Below are 18,730 nucleotides of genomic sequence, written 5' to 3'. Positions count from 1 at the left end.
AGGATAGGGCTATATTGAGGGTGTCGAACCTCAAGGACTACGTAGGTGTTATCAAGTTCTTAAGATCAAAAGTAACTTAATTTAAAAGATGATTGCGTTCTTTTTATAACTAAAGTGCATGAAAATAAAAGAGAATTGAAATATAAGATAGAGTGTAAGGTATTGACTTCATCTCTATCCGTACAACAATGGTTAATTATATTTAATCAAGAAATTCATTTTATGCATATCATAAATAAGCAAGAAAATACCTTATTGAATAATAAGTATAACTCATCTTCAGTTGGCATGGATCCTCCACCTTACCACTAAGATGTGGTACAACCATCTTCCCTAGGTATGGATTATCTAATTCTTTAATAGGATATATACAATCAAGAGAATAAGTATAACCCATCTTCGGTTGGCACAGATCGTCCACCTAACCACTACGATGTGGTACGACCCATCTTCCCTAGGTATGGTGTAATACCCCGACTTTTTAATCATTTTAAAAGGAGTTTTAAACCCTTACTCAACAAGTTAATAGCCTTCTAAATTAGCTTTAAACAAAAAACCCTAAGCTATCTCAACATAACCCAAAGCCCTCACACTTAAAGCCTTGAAGCAAAACCAGACCCCACCCTTACTGACCGTATGTACGCCCAATAGTACCAGACGTACACTCTTGTCTTTACTACTAGACGTACGCCAGAAGACCACCAGACATACGCTCTTGTTTTTAGTACCAGACGTATGCTAGAGGACCACCAGACGTACGCTACTTACTGTATGTGTGATGCACCCTTCGGACCATTGAGTAAATAGTACTGGGCGTACACTACTTTTAAGAGTAGTTGGTAGCGCCCTCAGTTTTTCTGGCCTATAAATACCAACCCCCTCTTCGTCCCTTGAACTCATTTTTTGCCTCAGACCCTCTGTGTAACCTCTTGTGTGAGTGTTCTTTGTGAGTTTTGTGAATTGAGAGAGAGAGAATGAAGAAAGCTTGTGTTCTTGCCATTTCCCAAGGTAACCCCTTGCCCATTCTTGTGTTTTGATGTTGTTATTATTGCTTATTTACTGTTATATGTTTTAAAAATACCCTGTTAACATTTTTGCACCCTTTCTTACAAAGTCTAGAAATGTTTTCAAAAGAGTTCTAAAAGCTTCTTTGATTCCTTGTACTACATGATATTGAGTTTTCGTATGATGCATGTGCTCATTCAGTAGCTTAGAAGGAGGTATAGTAGCCTAGAGATTCCATAAAAATCCTTAAAACACAATTTGGAGCTTTCTGCCAGATTGCCTAACTCACTGACCGGACGTACGCCCTTGAACCCAGACGTAGGGCAAATAAGCCAGGCACCCGCCCTTAAGCTCCACTCACGTGTATTTTAGAGTCTAGCAATCATTTTGTTAGATAAGGCTTAGTATTCTGCTCATAAGGGTCCTTTAGAACTGCGCATAATAACGTGTCGTATTTTGTTATAGTAAGATTTAGCAATGTCAGAAGATTCAAGCGAGCATATGAGGTAAGTAAACACTTATGAACTCTTTCCTTAAAAACGTGTGATATGTTAGTTGACTGACCACGAGTATGATATGAGCATGTCTACATTTTGCAACAACTTGGTAATTGCTTTAATAATTAGTTGATAAGATGTATTGTATGACATGGCCACCGGTACGTGCTGAATAATGGTCATGGGCTTACTATATTGACTTCATTCTATGGTCAAATGTGTGTGTGTGTGTGGGCTTTCGATCCAATGGTTTCGTGACCAAGGCACAGCCATTCCCTAATGGGTGGTCATTATAGGGCGGACATCATTAGTAGTGTGGGCTACCCGAGGTCGGACTCAATTGTGCCACTAATGGGATGGACGGTAGCATACAATGGTCCAGGTACCGGCATTGTATTAATGTAATGACTCTGATGGGCACGTCAATTAACTAGTAATTTATCTCATAGTTCGTCTCCCAGCTCTATCCTTCACGGGACAAGACTTAAGGATTTCAACTTCTCATAGATGAGAGACCTCAGCGGAAGACTTTCTAAACTACAGGAATAAAGAGCATTACATACACAACAACACATTCATACACCAGAATAAACAAAATACCTCATAACATAAAGATAATCATCAAATGTACCGGTCATCAGACCATCATCAAATAAGGTTACAACTCATAATATAATTGTCTTGACAAAAGATCAACAGATCGAATCCTAAGTCTAAAGACTTAGTGAATGTTAACGCATATAATGCCCATGCCAGTTTTTATAATGGTATGTAACAGTTCCATCATAATAATTTTCCATAGACGTGATATAGATATATGATATATGCATATGATATAAGGTAACAGTCATAGTTTAAGAGTATGGTCTACCTGAGATATTACCCATTCTCAGTAGGATTGGCGCCGTCCTGAGGGACCTGTAATACAATATCAGTGCCCCAGCCATTGTACCGCACGTACCGGTGTACCATGTCATACGATGCAATTTATCTTGTTTGTATTTTATATGCATGCTATTTACAAGTCTCACTTTGTTAACATATTCAGGACAACGTTTTTCTAAAAAATGCTAGAGTTCATGTGTAACAAGTGTAAATCGTGAGAGTTGCAAATATGCATGTTTTGGTAAACAAAATGGACGTGCAATCATAGAAAATAACAGCGAGCATTATGTGAGTTAAAACTCACCTGGGTCGATTAAATCTTTCGAGTACTCCTTCAACAAGTTCGAGTCCTCCAAATTTGTGGAAAACCTTTTATTAGTCCTAGGTTTGACTAAAACAACCCTAAAGCATGAAAACTGGAGCTATCAGACGGCCGACCAAAATAGCGTTCCCTGTAACGCTTCTAACTGTACGTCCGGGCTTGATGTCGTACGTCTGCCTAGAACGTTTAAGGTAGAACCTTATTTTGTGCCTTTGGCATCCTATCCTCCTACATCGATTTCTAAGGCTACCAAAAGGCCTCCTAAGACTACCTATCTCAAAACAATGTCCCCATGCAATAGAAAATATAATGGAATGCTAAACCCAACTCTAAACAACATCAAAGGTATAATATGTCTAAGTTTTAAACCAACGTCTAAGCTACTCTAGAAAGCATTAAAAGAGCATTCCTATGGTGAACGTGAATGGATGTGATAGTAGGGTATTCTAGGTACCCTTGCCTTCCAAGCAACTACAAGAGTTGTATGATAATTTTCTGATGATTTTTATTGATCAATACCCCTCTTTATATATAGAGGTTGCATTAAGAACTACACATAGAAATAAACCCTAATTCTAGCGGGAATACAAAATCCCTTATTGACCCTACTAAGAATTCTGCTTTATGAGCATAATCCTTTTTTATTCTCCTACTAGAATCCTTCCCATAAGAAGACTCCTATTTCCTACTAAGGACCGTGCTTTATGAGCAACGAATCCCTCTTGCATCTTTCCATATAAATCAGCCGCCACTTTGATATTCCTCTTGGACTCCAACTAGGTCTTTTGAATCTTCTAGTAGAATGCCACGTCTACCATGAGTGGTAGGATGGGTACATAACATTGCTCCTCTTCTATGCAAGCCTTCTCTCTCTCTCTCTCTCTCTCAAAGTTTGGCCTCTAATTCTATATAATGAAGGGGAAAACAAACAAATAAACTTTTCCCCCTCATTTTATAGTAGCTTGTATTTCATGTTTAAAAATAAGTTTGATTGATCGAAACACGGTAGCTCACATTAAACGCATGTTGAATCTCCCCTACTCTCATGCTTAAACCTCTATTCAATCAATCGACAACTAGTTAGATCAATCAAAGTATGTCAAAACTGTTTAATGCGGGTTGTTTATCACATGTGTAGTTTTGTCACCAGGAGATTCAATTCCAATCAATCGAACCCTAGGTTCGATCAATCGAAGTTGCACATAACTGTTTAATTAATTAAAAATGAATACCCAATGTCAACTACCCTAGGATTAAATACCAATGAGCTCAATTCCTCCCTATCTATTTACACCATAAATTCTCTTTATTTTTATCACACTATATATTTATTACTTTTTGTAGTTTGTTAAGCAGGGTGTAACACTATTTACAGCCAAATAAAATCTATCAATTTCCCTTTTTTGTGGAATAAAACAATTCATCACTTTTGTATACAAATTTTACAAAAGGTCAAAATCAAACGCAAAAAGCGGCATTAAAAAAACTAGTAATAACAAAATTATCATACTTTCTAACTTTTCTTGTATGACCATAACAATATCTAATAAAAAAAAGGGGGATAAATGCATTTTTCGGTCTTTGTGGTTTGAGGTTTTGACAAATTGCTCCTTCACTCTAGTGATTAAAAGAGTTGACAGAATCTATTAATGTGTCACATTAGCACCAATTATAGTGTAACATTTGTCACTAGCAATAAAAAATTATTAAAGATTAAATTTTTTTAAAAAAACAAGCTATCAAAGTCCTATCTTTCCATAACCAGAGCAAAAATAACGACGATCATCGGTGTTGGAGAATCAGTCACTGGTAAAGTCCTTCAATGTAGGGGTGCTCAAATAGTTATAACCGGCGATTATTGGCTACAATCGCAACCACAACCGCCTAAGCGGTTAGCAGTTATTTTATAACTGGCGGTTAGCAGTTATTCAATCCAATAATTGGCGGTTTTATAGCCGCTTTTTTTTATATGGGTTTTTGGGCTTTTAAATAGTTTGGGCCTTTAATTGGCCTATTTTTTGGGCTTATGTTAAGGGTTTCATGTCAAAATATTCCAAAAAAGATGAAAAAAAAAAATGCTGTTTTTTGGGCCAACCAATGTTTTTGAATAAGGCTTATAGTCCAAAACATCACATGCCACATTATATATTTCACATACATAGTCATAAATAGCCAAAATCCATAAATCCAAATACAAATGAAAAAAATTAAAAGGACAAAATCCAAATGGAGGCATAGCATAACCAAATGGCCCAAAACCTAAACAAATAATATGTCTGGATACAGAGTGAGTCTGTGACTCTGTGAGACAGTGAGAGTTGAAAGAGTCAAAGACCTGAGAACCGTGGAATGAGAGAATGAGAATGAGATTGAGAGGTAGTGAAGGAGAATAAGATGAAACCCTCCCTCCAAAACAATGACGTTTAGGTGTTTAATACCAAAACAACGTCGTTTTGGCTTTTTATTAATATAAAATATTTAATATATATTTATATTATTATATATAAATGAAGGCGGTTGGCGGTTATAACTGTCTTGTCCTACCTCCTAAAACCGCTTACCGCAACCAGCCTAGACAGTTAGAGGGTTTTAATAACCGCTTATCAAAACGGTTAACAAGGCGATTATAACCGCCCCGTTTTAGCAGGCCTACTTCAATGAATCCAAGTCTAGTGCCAAGATCTATATCGGTAGGTGTGCTGCTAAGGTTGTTGGTGTCCGGTAGGCCATTGAGGATGTGTGGTTCTTTTGGGTGGTGAACCATGGAATATGCTCGACTAAAAAATATGTTTATTTTTTTTATTTTTTATTATTAATTTTGTTATATTTTTTATTGTAAGTGACAAGTGTCTCACTATGATTGGTGCTAATATGATACATTCATAGATTTTGTCAACTTTTTTTTAATAGTATGGACCAATTTACTTTTTTTTTTTTTTTTTCTTACCCTAGAAAGTTATTAAGCAAACTGTAGAGATAAAAAATGCATGGATAATACTAGACATCCCAACACGTTTTCCAAAATTCCGTTTCCCAAATGATCTGGTCAACTCAATAAATAAATAGATTTATATATATATTTTTTTACTTAAATAAATGTGAAGTTTAGATCATTTAGAAAAAGAGAATTTGAAAAAAAAGTGTTAGAACGCCTAACAGCCCTCAAAATTCATATCTCTATAAGGGAATTCACATTTTGGATAAAATTGAGTTGAGAAGGGAGGCCACATTCTCTTGAGTATCTAAATTTCATCAATTTAAAGCAACCAAACCAGATGTTCTTTTAAAATTCTTTAAAAAGAAAAAAAAAAAAAAAAACCTCTTCCAAATACCCCCACAAAATTAGTCATTTAAAGGGTTAATGACAATACATGTAAGCCTCATTGATGTTCTGATAAGCTTGTTTGAGCCGTCATTGATGTTCTATTTGAGCCGTCATTGATGGCATAATAAGTGAAATCCTTTAATACACTAATATATATAGGGTACGTATAAAATCTTCACATATTTATTAATTATACTTAAGAAATCCAAATAATACAATCTAATTATTGTTGATATTTCTTAATTTATATTAATTTCCAATAATGCTGACTCCTCAACAATATGTTTCCTTGTCTTTCTTTTTTTTTTTTTTTTTTTTTTTTCTAAAAAAAAAAAAAATTGTTATTTTATATCAATCCGTCAAAGTCAATTCAAGTTGGATAAAACGTCGACGTTGGAAGGTGCGAGGCTGATTTTCATGTACCGACTGAATTAAAATAATAAAAAAAAAATTTATAAAATAACTTCTAGAAATAATTTTTCTACTTCTGATTCTTCTGTGTATCTGGTACCCATAAGATTCGTTTATTTATTTATTATTTATATTTTTGGTGCTATTTATAATTTATTATTTATATATTGTAGCAAGTAAAATGTGGTGCACATGCTAGTTTACGTATATGTTGAAAGAGAGACTATCTCAGGAAGTAATTATAATTAATTAATTAAAACATTAATTTTATAATAAATTTTGGAAAGCGTTTGTGATTTTTATAAAAAATCTACTTGGATCTATTCTTTAATTTATATATGAATACGTTGCTCATTATGTTATGGAATAAAAATAAATAAAAAATAAAAAATTATGGCTTGCATATATATATATATATAGAAAAAATCAATTTGATTTCATTAATAGTGATCAACAGCATAAAAACTCTTACGATCACAGAATATACACAGAATATACAGTCCTCCGAAATCATAACCCAAATTAAAAAACATAATATGGCCAGCATTTTTTGGATTTATTTTCAATTCATAATACAAGCTGACGTCAGTGGAAAATAAATTATTTTTAGGTCTCTTAAGAAAATTGTCTTATTCATTTATTAGATGCCCCATTCCCATATAAAGCTTCTCACAATAATTGTACCCAAGATATTTTTATGTCAATATTTTCAGATCTTTCTAGCCATGCAACACCTTTTTGATAAAAACAGTTTTTTTTTTTTTTTTTTAATTGTATTAGGGAGTTTAAAATGTATTTTTAGCTTAATATATTTCGTAAAAATAACTTTAAATGTAAGTTTTTGACATTTTTTACTCTCAAAATATTTAAAATATACTATTTTAACTTTGAAAGCGTTATTTTCCAATGCAATCTCAAACCTACTTTAAATAAGAAAAAATTACACTTTACTCCTTCGAAGTTCGCAGCGATTTTTAATTCGAACTTTAAAGTTTCAATTTTTGCAATCCATCCCTACAAAATTTCAATTTTTTACAATTTAGCAATTTCGTCAGTCAAAGCCGCTTTGACTAACGGAACAGTAATCACGTGCGACTTTGATTTAGATATCTATCTTTTTATTACATGAATTGAGTGGTGAAACTATTTAGAAAACTTCTAACATGCAAATTAAAACCTACTTAGTTAAGTTTTAGAGTCTGTCTGGATTTACGATTTTAAAATCGTGCATTTAATAAAATTATAGTTTGACGTTTAAAATTGTTCATTTTTAAGAACATAATTAACAGGGTTATGATTCGATAACGCATAATTTTTAACGCTTTCTAAATTATTTTTTTAGTATGTAAAATTACAATATCAAACGAGCTCTTAATGTAGTTTGTACAGCCGAGAGAAGAATATTCAAATATAGTTTGTTAGGTGTAGTGAGTGGTGATCCTCTTTTAACAAGTTTTGTCGGAATAGTCTCATATAATTTTAATGCACGTGCCAATCAGAATTGTCCACGTGGTGGCCCAACTTCCCTCTTATCCTGTACGAACTTGCCACGTGTTGAGATGACGTGTCCAACTTCTTTTCCCATAGCTCCAAGCCTCCAAGAGAGAGAGTAGGCTCACCTAACCACCCCGACCTGTCCACAGATTTACAGCGGTTGCCACTAACGTGTCCCACCTCCATATCCGTATTCATACGTTTCGGATAAACAAAATACGCATTAATACCAAAACTGTCCCCTCAGCTTTCACCCCCTAGATTTGTGCCTTATATACCTCTCTCTCCCCCTCACCCTTTTCCTCTCTCTCTCTCTCTCTCTGTGTCTCACACATTTTGTCGGTGTTGTAGATCTCTCAGGCTCCAGAGCCCCTCTCTCTATCTCTCTCACTTTTTCGGCTTCCAATGATGAATTTGGGAAGTATATGATAGCGGTTGTTATCATTGTGTGTTGCTTGTGGTGTGAGGATTTTGGGGTTGGAGAGCAAGGGGTGTGTGCATGAGGGATTTGTTGCTGTTCAGTTGGATTCTTCTATGTTGCGTGAAGGGGTTTCCGGGAAGAAGAATAAGGTGGGACCGTGGGCTTGTCATCCGGAGCAGGGGTAGGTGGGGCAAATGTGGCTGAGTTTCAGCTTTTTAGCCTAGTATTAGACCCGGGATTTCTCTGTTTGTGCGTGATCTCTACTGGGGAAGAGGTTTAGGCTGAAATTTCTTGGAAACTGGATTCTGGGTTTGGCTAAAAATGCAGCAAGATCACAGGAAAAAGGTGATTGGTTCTTCCGTGTTTTGTATGAAAAATTATGTGTGTTGGATTTGAGTTTGAGTTTCTATTTGCATGTCTGTTTGTTGGGTTGTGCGATTTGAAATCTAGATTGAATTTTTCATGTTTTACAATCGAAATCTAACAACTTACCGTCTATTTAAGTGTCTATGGGAAAATGATGATTGTGGAAATGTTTGTATGCGAGTTTATTTGAAAATTAGGGTCTTTGTGCAGATTCAGCTTTGAAAGGATACTTGTTTGATGGTGTGAATGGGATTTGGTGGGTTATTAGTTTTGTAGGAGACGGTAATGAAATTTTTTGTCTGTACTTTCATTTGAACGTTTTTAGCTTCTTATTTGAAAATAAATTTGAATGCTTTCAGCTTTTTTATTTTTATTTTGCGTTATGATGGTAATTGATAACGGAAATAGTTAATGAGATTTCGCTTTTAAAAGAAGTGGGTTTCATTCTTATTCTGGAATGCTACCTCCTGAAGTTAATTCTTATGCTTCTCTTTGTTATTGTTAGATGCCACTTTATTTATTCCTCACTTTGTGTGTCTCTCTCTCTCTCTCTCTGAAAGAGATATTTCACTGAGGGAATAGTTCTTTTCTCCCTTCAAATTTTGGGTTATTCTGCACCATTTTTTTGTTGTTGGTAATTTTCTGTGTTCTCTTACTCTTTTGGTTGGTTTTGATTTTTCCAACGCCTGAATTCATGGATTTCTATTATATTCTGGCTTTTAAGATCAACGGAATAGTGCCATAAGTAGAAAATTGGAGGTATTTGCTGGTAATTTAAGCGTTGTTTTTCTTCCTAACAATTAGATGTTGATTCATTGCTCTTAAAATTATTGAGTAGCTGTTCTGATTCTTTTTCCATAAAATGTTTGCATCTGTGGGAGAGAAAGTGTAATTTGAGGGTAATGTATACCAGGATGGAAAGTTTGTAATATAGATAAGGCATAACAGGATCAACATATCAATTAATTTTATGAAACTTATTAGTGTTTACCAATTAAAATAATTAATTTTATAATTATTGAGGAGTGGGGAGTCTGTTGGATTATCTTCTTCTCCATTGTCTGTCAATTCAAAATAGATTTTCAGAATTTAAGTGCTTTAATGTTTATTCATTATTTTCTATCAAAGCATATATTTGTTTCTCATATATCACCTTATTTATGTGTTTTATCTGGCTTTTTCTATGTCACAGAATTTAACTGAGATGGACTTTTTCTCGGAATATGGTGATGCCAATAGATACAAAATTCAGGAAGTTATTGGGAAAGGAAGTTATGGTGTTGTTTGCTCGGCAATTGACACTCATACTGGTGAAAAAGTAGCCATAAAGAAAATACACGATATATTTGAGCACATATCTGATGCTGCGCGTATTCTTCGTGAGATAAAGCTGCTCAGACTTCTACGACATCCCGACATTGTTGAAATTAAACACATTATGCTTCCACCCTCGAGAAGGGACTTTAAAGATATTTATGTTGTTTTTGAGTGCATGGAATCAGATCTTCATCAAGTCATCAAAGCCAACGATGACCTGACCCGAGAACACTATCAGTTTTTCCTATACCAGCTACTACGTGCATTGAAGTATATTCACACTGGTACTAGTTTTAACCTAATTGCTTGGTACCTTTACCTCTAATCTTGACTTTTCTAAATCTTAAGATAAAGCAAAAGTGGGTTTAACCTAATTCCTCTCTCTCTCTCTCTCTCTCTCTCTCTCCCTCTAACCTTTGAGTAGTTTAGGCTGGCTACAACCTTCTTATAGCCATCAGTTTCAATTCTACCCTTATGCCTGGGGAATGGCTCCATGTACCATGCTTGATTCCCAGAAATTCGAATAGCATACTTTTTCCTTGTCTCCATCTTTTCTTTCATTTTTCCCTGAACCTTGTGGCTTTGTAGAATATGTTTATTTACTGATATTTGGCTACATGGGTGCAGCAAATGTCTACCATCGAGATTTAAAACCGAAGAACATATTGGCAAATGCAAACTGTAAACTTAAAATCTGTGACTTTGGTTTAGCAAGAGTCGCATTCGGTGATACGCCTACAACAATATTTTGGACGGTATGCCATGAAAGAATATCTGTGATGTTTTTTCATTTAATATTTTAATCTCTGCACTATTTTGGTGTAATATATGATATCATTTTTGCTATCCATATCTGTTTTAGAAATAGAGTGTGACACTTCACGTATTTGTATCTCAAATTTGCAGGACTATGTTGCTACAAGATGGTATAGAGCTCCAGAGCTATGTGGATCATTTTTCTCAAAGGTATGACACAAAATATTTATCAAGTTTTTTAAAGACCAATGTAACAAATTGTAGCACTCTTGATTGATCCATCTTTTTTTTTTTTGACAAGTACTCTTGATTGATCCATCTATGTGATCAGTTTTTACAAAGAAAGCTTCAAGGAGATTCTTATAACATGTTTCATTGGAATTTTGCTCCTTATGGCTGTATTTGTTTCACTAGAGAATATTATCTTCAATTTCTTGCCAAAAAGTGATTATCGTTATGATTATTTAAAAAAAAAAAAAAAATTCAATTTGTTTGGGATCTGCATGAGTCTTATCAAGTATGGGTCAGCAAAGGAAAGAGTGTAAAATGATGAAGGTATTATACCCTCCATTTATACAAATTTTCCTTCCTTACATATCTCAAAGCACATTAATAAGCCAGTAAGTTGCTGTTTGTGCTTATGGGAAAATGTTTTCCAGTAACTTCCTAGTAGTCACAGGATTCTATTTACTAAGAAATTCATTCCTATTAAGAAAAGAAAGCTAAAGAATGTGGTGTATTTGGAGAGAGAAATTATCGAAGTTTTGAAGATTGTGAGAGGACGGTGGTGGGGAGCTGAAGGCCTTTTTCTTCATAACCCTTTACCAGTCCAGTAACATCCTAGTAGTCAGGACTCTATTTACTAAGAAATTCATTCCTATTAAGAAAAGAAAGCTAAAGAAATGTGGTGTATTTAGAGAGAAATAAATTATCGAAGTTTTGAAGATTAAAGGCCTTTTTCTTCATAACCCTTTACCAAGGATAACCACTTATGAATTTTTTTTTTATTATTTATTTTTATATTTCTAATTCCCTGTTTTTCTTGATCTTTTGTCTTTTTTTGGTTAGGCATTCTTCTTGGATCATTCTTGTGTAATTGGATTACACCATTTCGCTTTTTTTTTTTTTTTTTTTTTTTTTTTTTTAAATTTTTTTTTTTTTTTTTTTTTTTTAAATAAAAGAAAAGAAAAGATAAGAAAGATAAAGAAATGTGGTGTATTTGGAGAGAAATAAATTATCAAAGTTTTGAAGATTGTGAGTGTAAGGAGCTAAAGGCCTTTTTCTTCATAACCCTTTACCAGTGGACAACTACTTATGATTCTTTGCATGTTTCTAATTTCCCTGTTTTTCTTGATCTTTTGAGCTAAAGGCGTAATTGTGCCCCTCTTCTCTTTTGATTGAATACACATTATTTATCAAAAATAAAAAATAAAAAATTAAATGGTCTTATGATATTGAACTATTAAGAAGATGAAATCTCACGTCACCATTGTGGTATAGTAGAGTCATCCCTCTCAACTTGATGTGCAGCTGATATTTCTCATTATTTGTGATATTAATGGCCTCTAAAGTGCTGCCATCCTTTCTGTTATACTAGTTGAGGAGTGCTAGGCTTATAAACAAATTTTACAGAAAAACTTTTACAAACTTAACTTATATCCAATCATGTTGTGCCACATCAATTTGTAAAAGTTTTTCTGTAAAATTTGTTTGTAAGCCTAGCATTCTTCATATTAGTTAGAATTTGGAGTTAAAATTAAATAGTTGAACTGCCTTCAGTAATTCAGATCAAAACAATGTCTTCCCTAGGGAAGTCAGGATGATACCTAAATACTTTTAGTTTTGCCACTCTTAATCATGTTTGATAGACTTATTTAACAAGTAGGCCCCTCTTCTGGTTTTCTTCAGCTGCAAAGTAAACTTAGTCCCTATGGGTTTGATGAGGTATGGATATTTAAGGAGCTTCTGCATTCTTGTGGGTAGGGGAAAGTCATTTCTCCATGAAAAAGTGTCAGCTTGTTTGAATCAGTTTTGGTTCACTTTAACCTGTCTCAGTTAGGGAAATTTGCATTATTGTATTGCTGTGAGAGGGAGACTGGGAAATACGTTGAAATAGCAAAAATTATGACCGAAACCATGCTAGATGTCAGAATTCTGGTACAGCATCACATCAAAACAAAGTGTGTGTAAGCTAAGTCGAACCAGGATGCCATGAATCTTCTAAACCATCACATATTTGACATAAGAAAGTAGTAACAGTGAAGTTTCTATTGTGGCATTTCAATATGTTACACTGTATTGGAATGTTGTGGACTATGCTTGTTCTAGTAATTCTTCATAATCCAGCTCTAGTTATTGCATAATCTAAACTCATTATGCTTACACTAAAAATATATGGCATTTGGATGCAGTATACACCAGCAATTGATATATGGAGTATAGGCTGCATATTTGCTGAGGTATTAACTGGGAAGCCACTTTTCCCTGGAAAAAATGTTGTACATCAGTTGGATTTGATGACTGATTTGCTAGGGACACCTTCATTAGATACCATTTCTCGGGTAGGCAAGCTTTTCCCCTTCTTTGCATCATTGGTTCATGTTACTCGATTTAAATATTGTGCTTAAACTATGCTTGTACCATAAATTTCTTCTGTTTGCAGGTTCGTAATGAGAAGGCAAGGAGATACTTAACTAGCATGAGGAAAAAGCAGCCAGTGCCATTTGAACAAAAATTTCCAAATGCCGATCCTTTAGCACTACGACTATTGGAAAGATTGCTTGCCTTTGATCCAAAAGACCGACCTACTGCAGAAGAGGTTTGTTTCATTGCATTATGCCATTTCTACGTGTGCCTTAACAGTTGCTTTTCCTTTGCTACTGAAAATATGGAATTAAGCATCATATTGGTGCATCTAGCATATGCTCTTCCTTTATACAATATTTCCTTTTTATACTTATTAAAAAAAAAGTTGTTAATGCATTATTCTTTTATGTTTTGGTGTTATATCAGGCACTGGCCGATCCTTACTTCAAGGGACTTTCAAAAGTTGAAAGGGAACCTTCCTGCCAGCCTATTACAAAGATGGAATTTGAATTTGAGAGGCGAAGGGTCACAAAGGAGGACATAAGGGAGTTAATTTTCCGGGAAATTCTAGAGTACCATCCTCAACTATTGAAAGACTACATGAATGGGACTGAGAGGACTAATTTTCTCTATCCAAGGTTCTAGCTATCTTTATTGTTTTCCAATTTGTCTTTTTTATCATACAGACGGGTTAGATCATTCTGCCTACTTTCTACTGATTTCCCTTGCATATTCTTTACAGTGCTGTTGATCAATTTCGAAAGCAGTTTGCATATCTTGAGGAAAATGGTAATAAGAGCGGGCCAGTCATTCCGCTTGAAAGAAAGCACGTCTCTCTTCCTAGGTAAATACATTCCTCCGCCCGATTTCATTGGTCTTTTTGTGGTCATTTTGTACTTCTGGAAAACTATAATCAAAGTCGATTAGTTGTCTGCAACTTGTTTTATATGTTTTAATACTGTATAAAGTAATAATGTTTAGTACTTATCAAAAAATAAAAAAGTAATAATGTTTAGAATTTAACAAAAAACAAAAGCCATGTGGAAAGAGGAGGTTTTGGCATTTAAGTTTTTTTATTAGAAGTATCACAAATGTTTAAATGTATATATATTTGTCTCTGCGCTTGTGTGTGTGCACAGTATATGTTACACACAGACTAATTGATACAACAAATTCTTCCCCCCTCCCCCCACTATATCTTCTGGATACACATAATGAGATCAGGGAGGGATGTGGTTTTCATTTACCTATTTGGATGCCCTTAATACCATGCATAGATTTCATGTCCAAGTCTGATACTCTCCATGCTAATTTTACTTGTAGATTGAATTTTCCTTTTTCAATGATATTCACAGGTCCACAATTGTACATTCAAATACAATCCCTCCCAAAGAGCAATCAAATATTGCTTCCTTCAAAGATCGGCAAACTCCAGAAGATGCATACAACAAAAATTCCAGAGACGCTGACAGAATTCCCATGCATTTAGGGAGAACCATGCAGACACAACAGAGGATCCCACTGGGTAACTCCCTCCTCCCCCCAATTGTGATCATGATATAATAATGGCTCTTCTTTTTTCACAAGTATTTTGTTTTAACTGAATATGTTTCTTTTCAGCCAAACCTGGAAAAGTTGTTGGGCCAGTTGTCCCATACGAGAATGGAAACATCAAGGATGCCTATGACCCAAGAACAGTAATCAGAAGTGCAGTGCTACCTCCTCAGGCTGTCCCTCCTGCATATTATTATCGCAAATCTAGCACGGGAAGCCAAGAAAGATCTGCAACAGAAGCCCTTAAACAAGCCCCTCAGCCTGGCATGGCTGCAAAATTAGCACCAGATATAGCTATTAACATTGACAACAACCCTTTTTTTATGACACGGGCTGGGGTGACCAAGGTAGAACACATTGACGATCGAATAGCTATAGACACGAACTTGCTGCAAGCGACGGCTCAATATAGCGGGATTAGTGCTGCTTCTGCCGCTGCAGCAACCGCAGCTACTCACAGAAAGGTTGGGACTCTTCAGTATGGTATGACAAAGATGTATTAAATGAAATATGAATTTCCCAAGAGAAAGATGTAATACGTATGTGCAGAGGAGGGGAAGGCTCTTTCTTTCTATGGGATGGGATAAGAACTCAGGGCTGTGTAAAAAGATGGAGGTGAGGGAGTGATTCCCTTGAAAGAGCCAGCTTTCTGTTGTTGTGTTGGACGCTATTAGTATATTTCACGGCAAACAAACTGTATTCTAGTCAAATTATATTTTCAATTTTATACATCCTTCTTGTTCCTCTCCCTCGTAACCATTTATAACCCTAAATAGTTATGGCCATATTTTGAAGCTTCCATTGTTTTTGACATGAATAAATGGAAATTTTTGCACCTTGAGGGGTGCCCAGATTGAGATTTCTTATAATTTCTTTTAAATTTGAGATTCTTAAATTCATAAATTTTAATCGTTTATCTTATTTAATCGTCTAAAATAAGTTATGTTTTAGCATTTAATGAGGAAGTTATCCTTAAAAAATTTAGTAAGTCATGTTTCTTTATTAAATGTCAAAACATGATTAATTTTAAATGTTTAGATAAAAATTTGATAATCTCAAATTTTAAAAAAAAAATTAAAGAGATCTCAGTTCCGCCCGCATTTAGCAACCTCTCATTACAAGAAGTTGGTCGGTAATTGCTGAGTGGAGTAAAGACGACTGCGTGCCTAGTATTGCGGCTGTCGTTGTTGCTGTACACGAAAAAAAAGAAGGAAGAAAAAAAACAGATGGTTTGGTGTGCAAAGGCAATGACCTTCTTCAACGCCCGCCACTTACGGGTTGAAAGGCTTTTTCTTAAAAAAAATAAAGTGGGCCGAGTCCAAAAGAACCATCGAGGTCTGTGGACCGTGCCAAACCCAACCCACCTTGTTTTGCTCAAAAAAAAAAAAAAAAAAAAAAACAGAAGGGCCAAAAGGCACAAGGCACAAGCAAGGTGGTTCAAACCCTTGCCCTAAGTTTTGAGCTTTAGTACAACTACCAGCATCTCTAATGGATTCTAAATCTCTTCGTCTCTAGGTACAGTTCATTTTAATCCAATATAGTTCAAAGAATATGATGATTGGTTAGAATACAACATTTCAAAGATGTTGCATATTTTTTATATTGTTATCTCTTCGGACCAAGCACTGGAAATCAAGTAGAAGGAGACTCATTTTGTTGTGACAAAACAAATATAGGATCTCCAAAGAAGCAGAAAAGAGCGTAACAAACTAATCACATAAGACACCAAGATTTAAGTAGTTTAGCTTAACAAGCCTACTCGTTTTGAGCATATCGCATATAAAATGTCTTTTACATGTTTATTACCACAGTTCATTATATTTGTTATGCATGTGAAAGGTCCTAGGATAACATTGAATATGGATATGTGTAACGCCCTGAAAATTAAGTAAATGGTAATTAACTCTACGGTTCGTCTCTCAGCCTTATTCTGCGAGGAACAAGATTCATGGATCTCTACTCCTCGAAAAGAGAGGATACTATGCAGCGAAAACATCAAGATTCTATAAACATTAACTATTACAACCAGAGAATTTACCAAGGATCATCAAAGTAGCTGAAATCACACTATACAAGTCATCTTTACAAGGGATCCATTCTATACCTTAATATGCAAGCATGCATCAGAGCTCTTAAGTCTACAACATAATCAAAAGTACTAATTACCATGAGCACCCGCCTTATATCGCAATAAGTCCTCAAGCATCTCCCAAATCGAATCCTCTAAGATAATCAGATGCTTTGCGGTATTTATCTTCTGCTAAACTATCTATAACGGCACAGATATTCATATGGAGAAAAAATGAAAGAATACAAGAATAAGTCCGACGACTTAGTGAGTATAAATGCACATGATGTACCTGTCATTAAATGGTGAACTTCATTGTTTATAAAGCACATGCATCATTATGAGGTGACAGTTTATCATATACGCAATATAGATATATATAATATATTATGTAATATGAGAATCAAGTCATAGTTCAACAGTATGGTCTACCCGATATATTACTCCTTCTCAGTAGGGTTGGCTCGGACCTGTAATATAATGCCGGTGCCCCGACCATTGTATGCTACCGTCCACCACTAGTAGTTCGACCGAGTCCGACCTTGGATGGCCCATACTACCAGTGATGTACGTCCTGTAATGACAAACCATTTGACAATTGCTGAGCCGGTCATGAAAATCACTGAATCCAAGGCTCACACACACACACACTTGACCATAAAAGTTAACCTGTATAGTAAGCCCATAGCCATTATCTCGAACGTACTGCTCTACCATGTCATATGATGCAATTAATTATATCCGTCTTTTACATGCATAGTTTTACAAGTCTCATTATTATCTTGTTAATTAACATACGTTTTAGCAAAAGAGAATTCATAGTCCAAAATGTATTTTTTGAGAATTGTAAAATATGCATGTCTTATATATATAACAACAAGTATCCATGTGAGTTTGTACTCACCCGGGTCGTAAGGCTCCTCCATAAAATTTTCTTGAGGCTCCATAATCTTGAATATTGAGAAAAGACCTATTATTAGTTCTAAGTCCAACTAAAACGAACCTAGAACATCAAAACAGAGGCTGTCGGACGACTGGTCAAAGTGGCGTTCCATGGAACGCTTCGGGTTGTACGTCCGGCCTCAAGGCCGTATGTCTGCCCAAAAGATTCAAGTAGAACCTCATTTGTTCTAAACGTCCTCCTATCCTCCCAAACTAGTTCTAAAGCTACCCAAAGGATTTTTAGGACCCTCCTATCTCAACACAATGCCTCCATGCATAAGAAAATACGTTCCACAAAGATGAAAGGCTAAACCAACTTAAATGAAGATTAAAGGCACAATCTAGCTAGAAGCTCAAACCAACAACTAAGCTAGTTTATAAAAGCAATATAACAACTAAAGAGAAAACTTAAGCGTAGAAGGTTACCTCCATGAAACAAAACCTCAAAGAATCACCTCTTCTTCTCCAAGAATTCACCACACTCACAAAACACTCACACAGGGGTTCCAGAGGGCTTAGGGGCGAAAATGGAGAGTAAATGGGCGTGTAGGGGTGGGGTATTTATAGGTGGGAAAAGCTATGAGCGCTGCAGGGCTGTTCTGAAAAGTAGCATACGCACGGTACTATAGGGGCGTACGTCCGCGTACTGTTTACCAAGTGGACCAAAGGCTACATTGTACGTACTGGCATTAACTAGTGGTCAACCCAAAAGTCAGCGTACGTTCGGCTGGTCCCCCACACGTACGTTCATGTACTATTTGCAGGCATACATCCGGTCAGA

General features: G+C 35.3%; 1 protein-coding gene across 1 annotated transcript; it reads left to right on the top strand.

Moving 5' to 3' along the window:
* Window positions 1-8,242: 8,242 nt before the first annotated feature.
* On the top strand, window positions 8,243-15,668 carry LOC132180786 (mitogen-activated protein kinase 20). The gene is made up of 10 exons (XM_059593731.2): window positions 8,243-8,705; window positions 9,919-10,327; window positions 10,671-10,798; window positions 10,950-11,009; window positions 13,211-13,360; window positions 13,462-13,617; window positions 13,812-14,023; window positions 14,128-14,229; window positions 14,741-14,910; window positions 15,006-15,668. The coding sequence occupies exons 1-10, from the start codon at window positions 8,682-8,684 to the stop codon at window positions 15,440-15,442; spliced, it is 1,848 nt and encodes a 615-aa protein (XP_059449714.2). The 5' UTR covers window positions 8,243-8,681; the 3' UTR covers window positions 15,443-15,668.
* Window positions 15,669-18,730: the final 3,062 nt, after the last annotated feature.

This window comes from Corylus avellana, chromosome 5, assembly GCF_965113065.1.
Source record: "Corylus avellana chromosome 5, dhCorAvel1.hap1.2, whole genome shotgun sequence".
Classification (NCBI taxonomy): domain Eukaryota; kingdom Viridiplantae; phylum Streptophyta; class Magnoliopsida; order Fagales; family Betulaceae; genus Corylus; species Corylus avellana.
Note: the sequence above shows the minus strand (reverse complement) of the source record. Positions and strands in the feature narration are given on the sequence as shown.

Coding starts and splice junctions, on each gene's coding strand:
- LOC132180786 (XM_059593731.2), top strand. CDS start 8,682: ATGCAGCAAGATCACAGGAAAAAG. Junction 10,799..10,949: donor CTACAACAATATTTTGGACG/GTATGCCATGAA, acceptor TCAAATTTGCAG/GACTATGTTGCTACAAGATG. Junction 13,361..13,461: donor CATTAGATACCATTTCTCGG/GTAGGCAAGCTT, acceptor TTCTGTTTGCAG/GTTCGTAATGAGAAGGCAAG.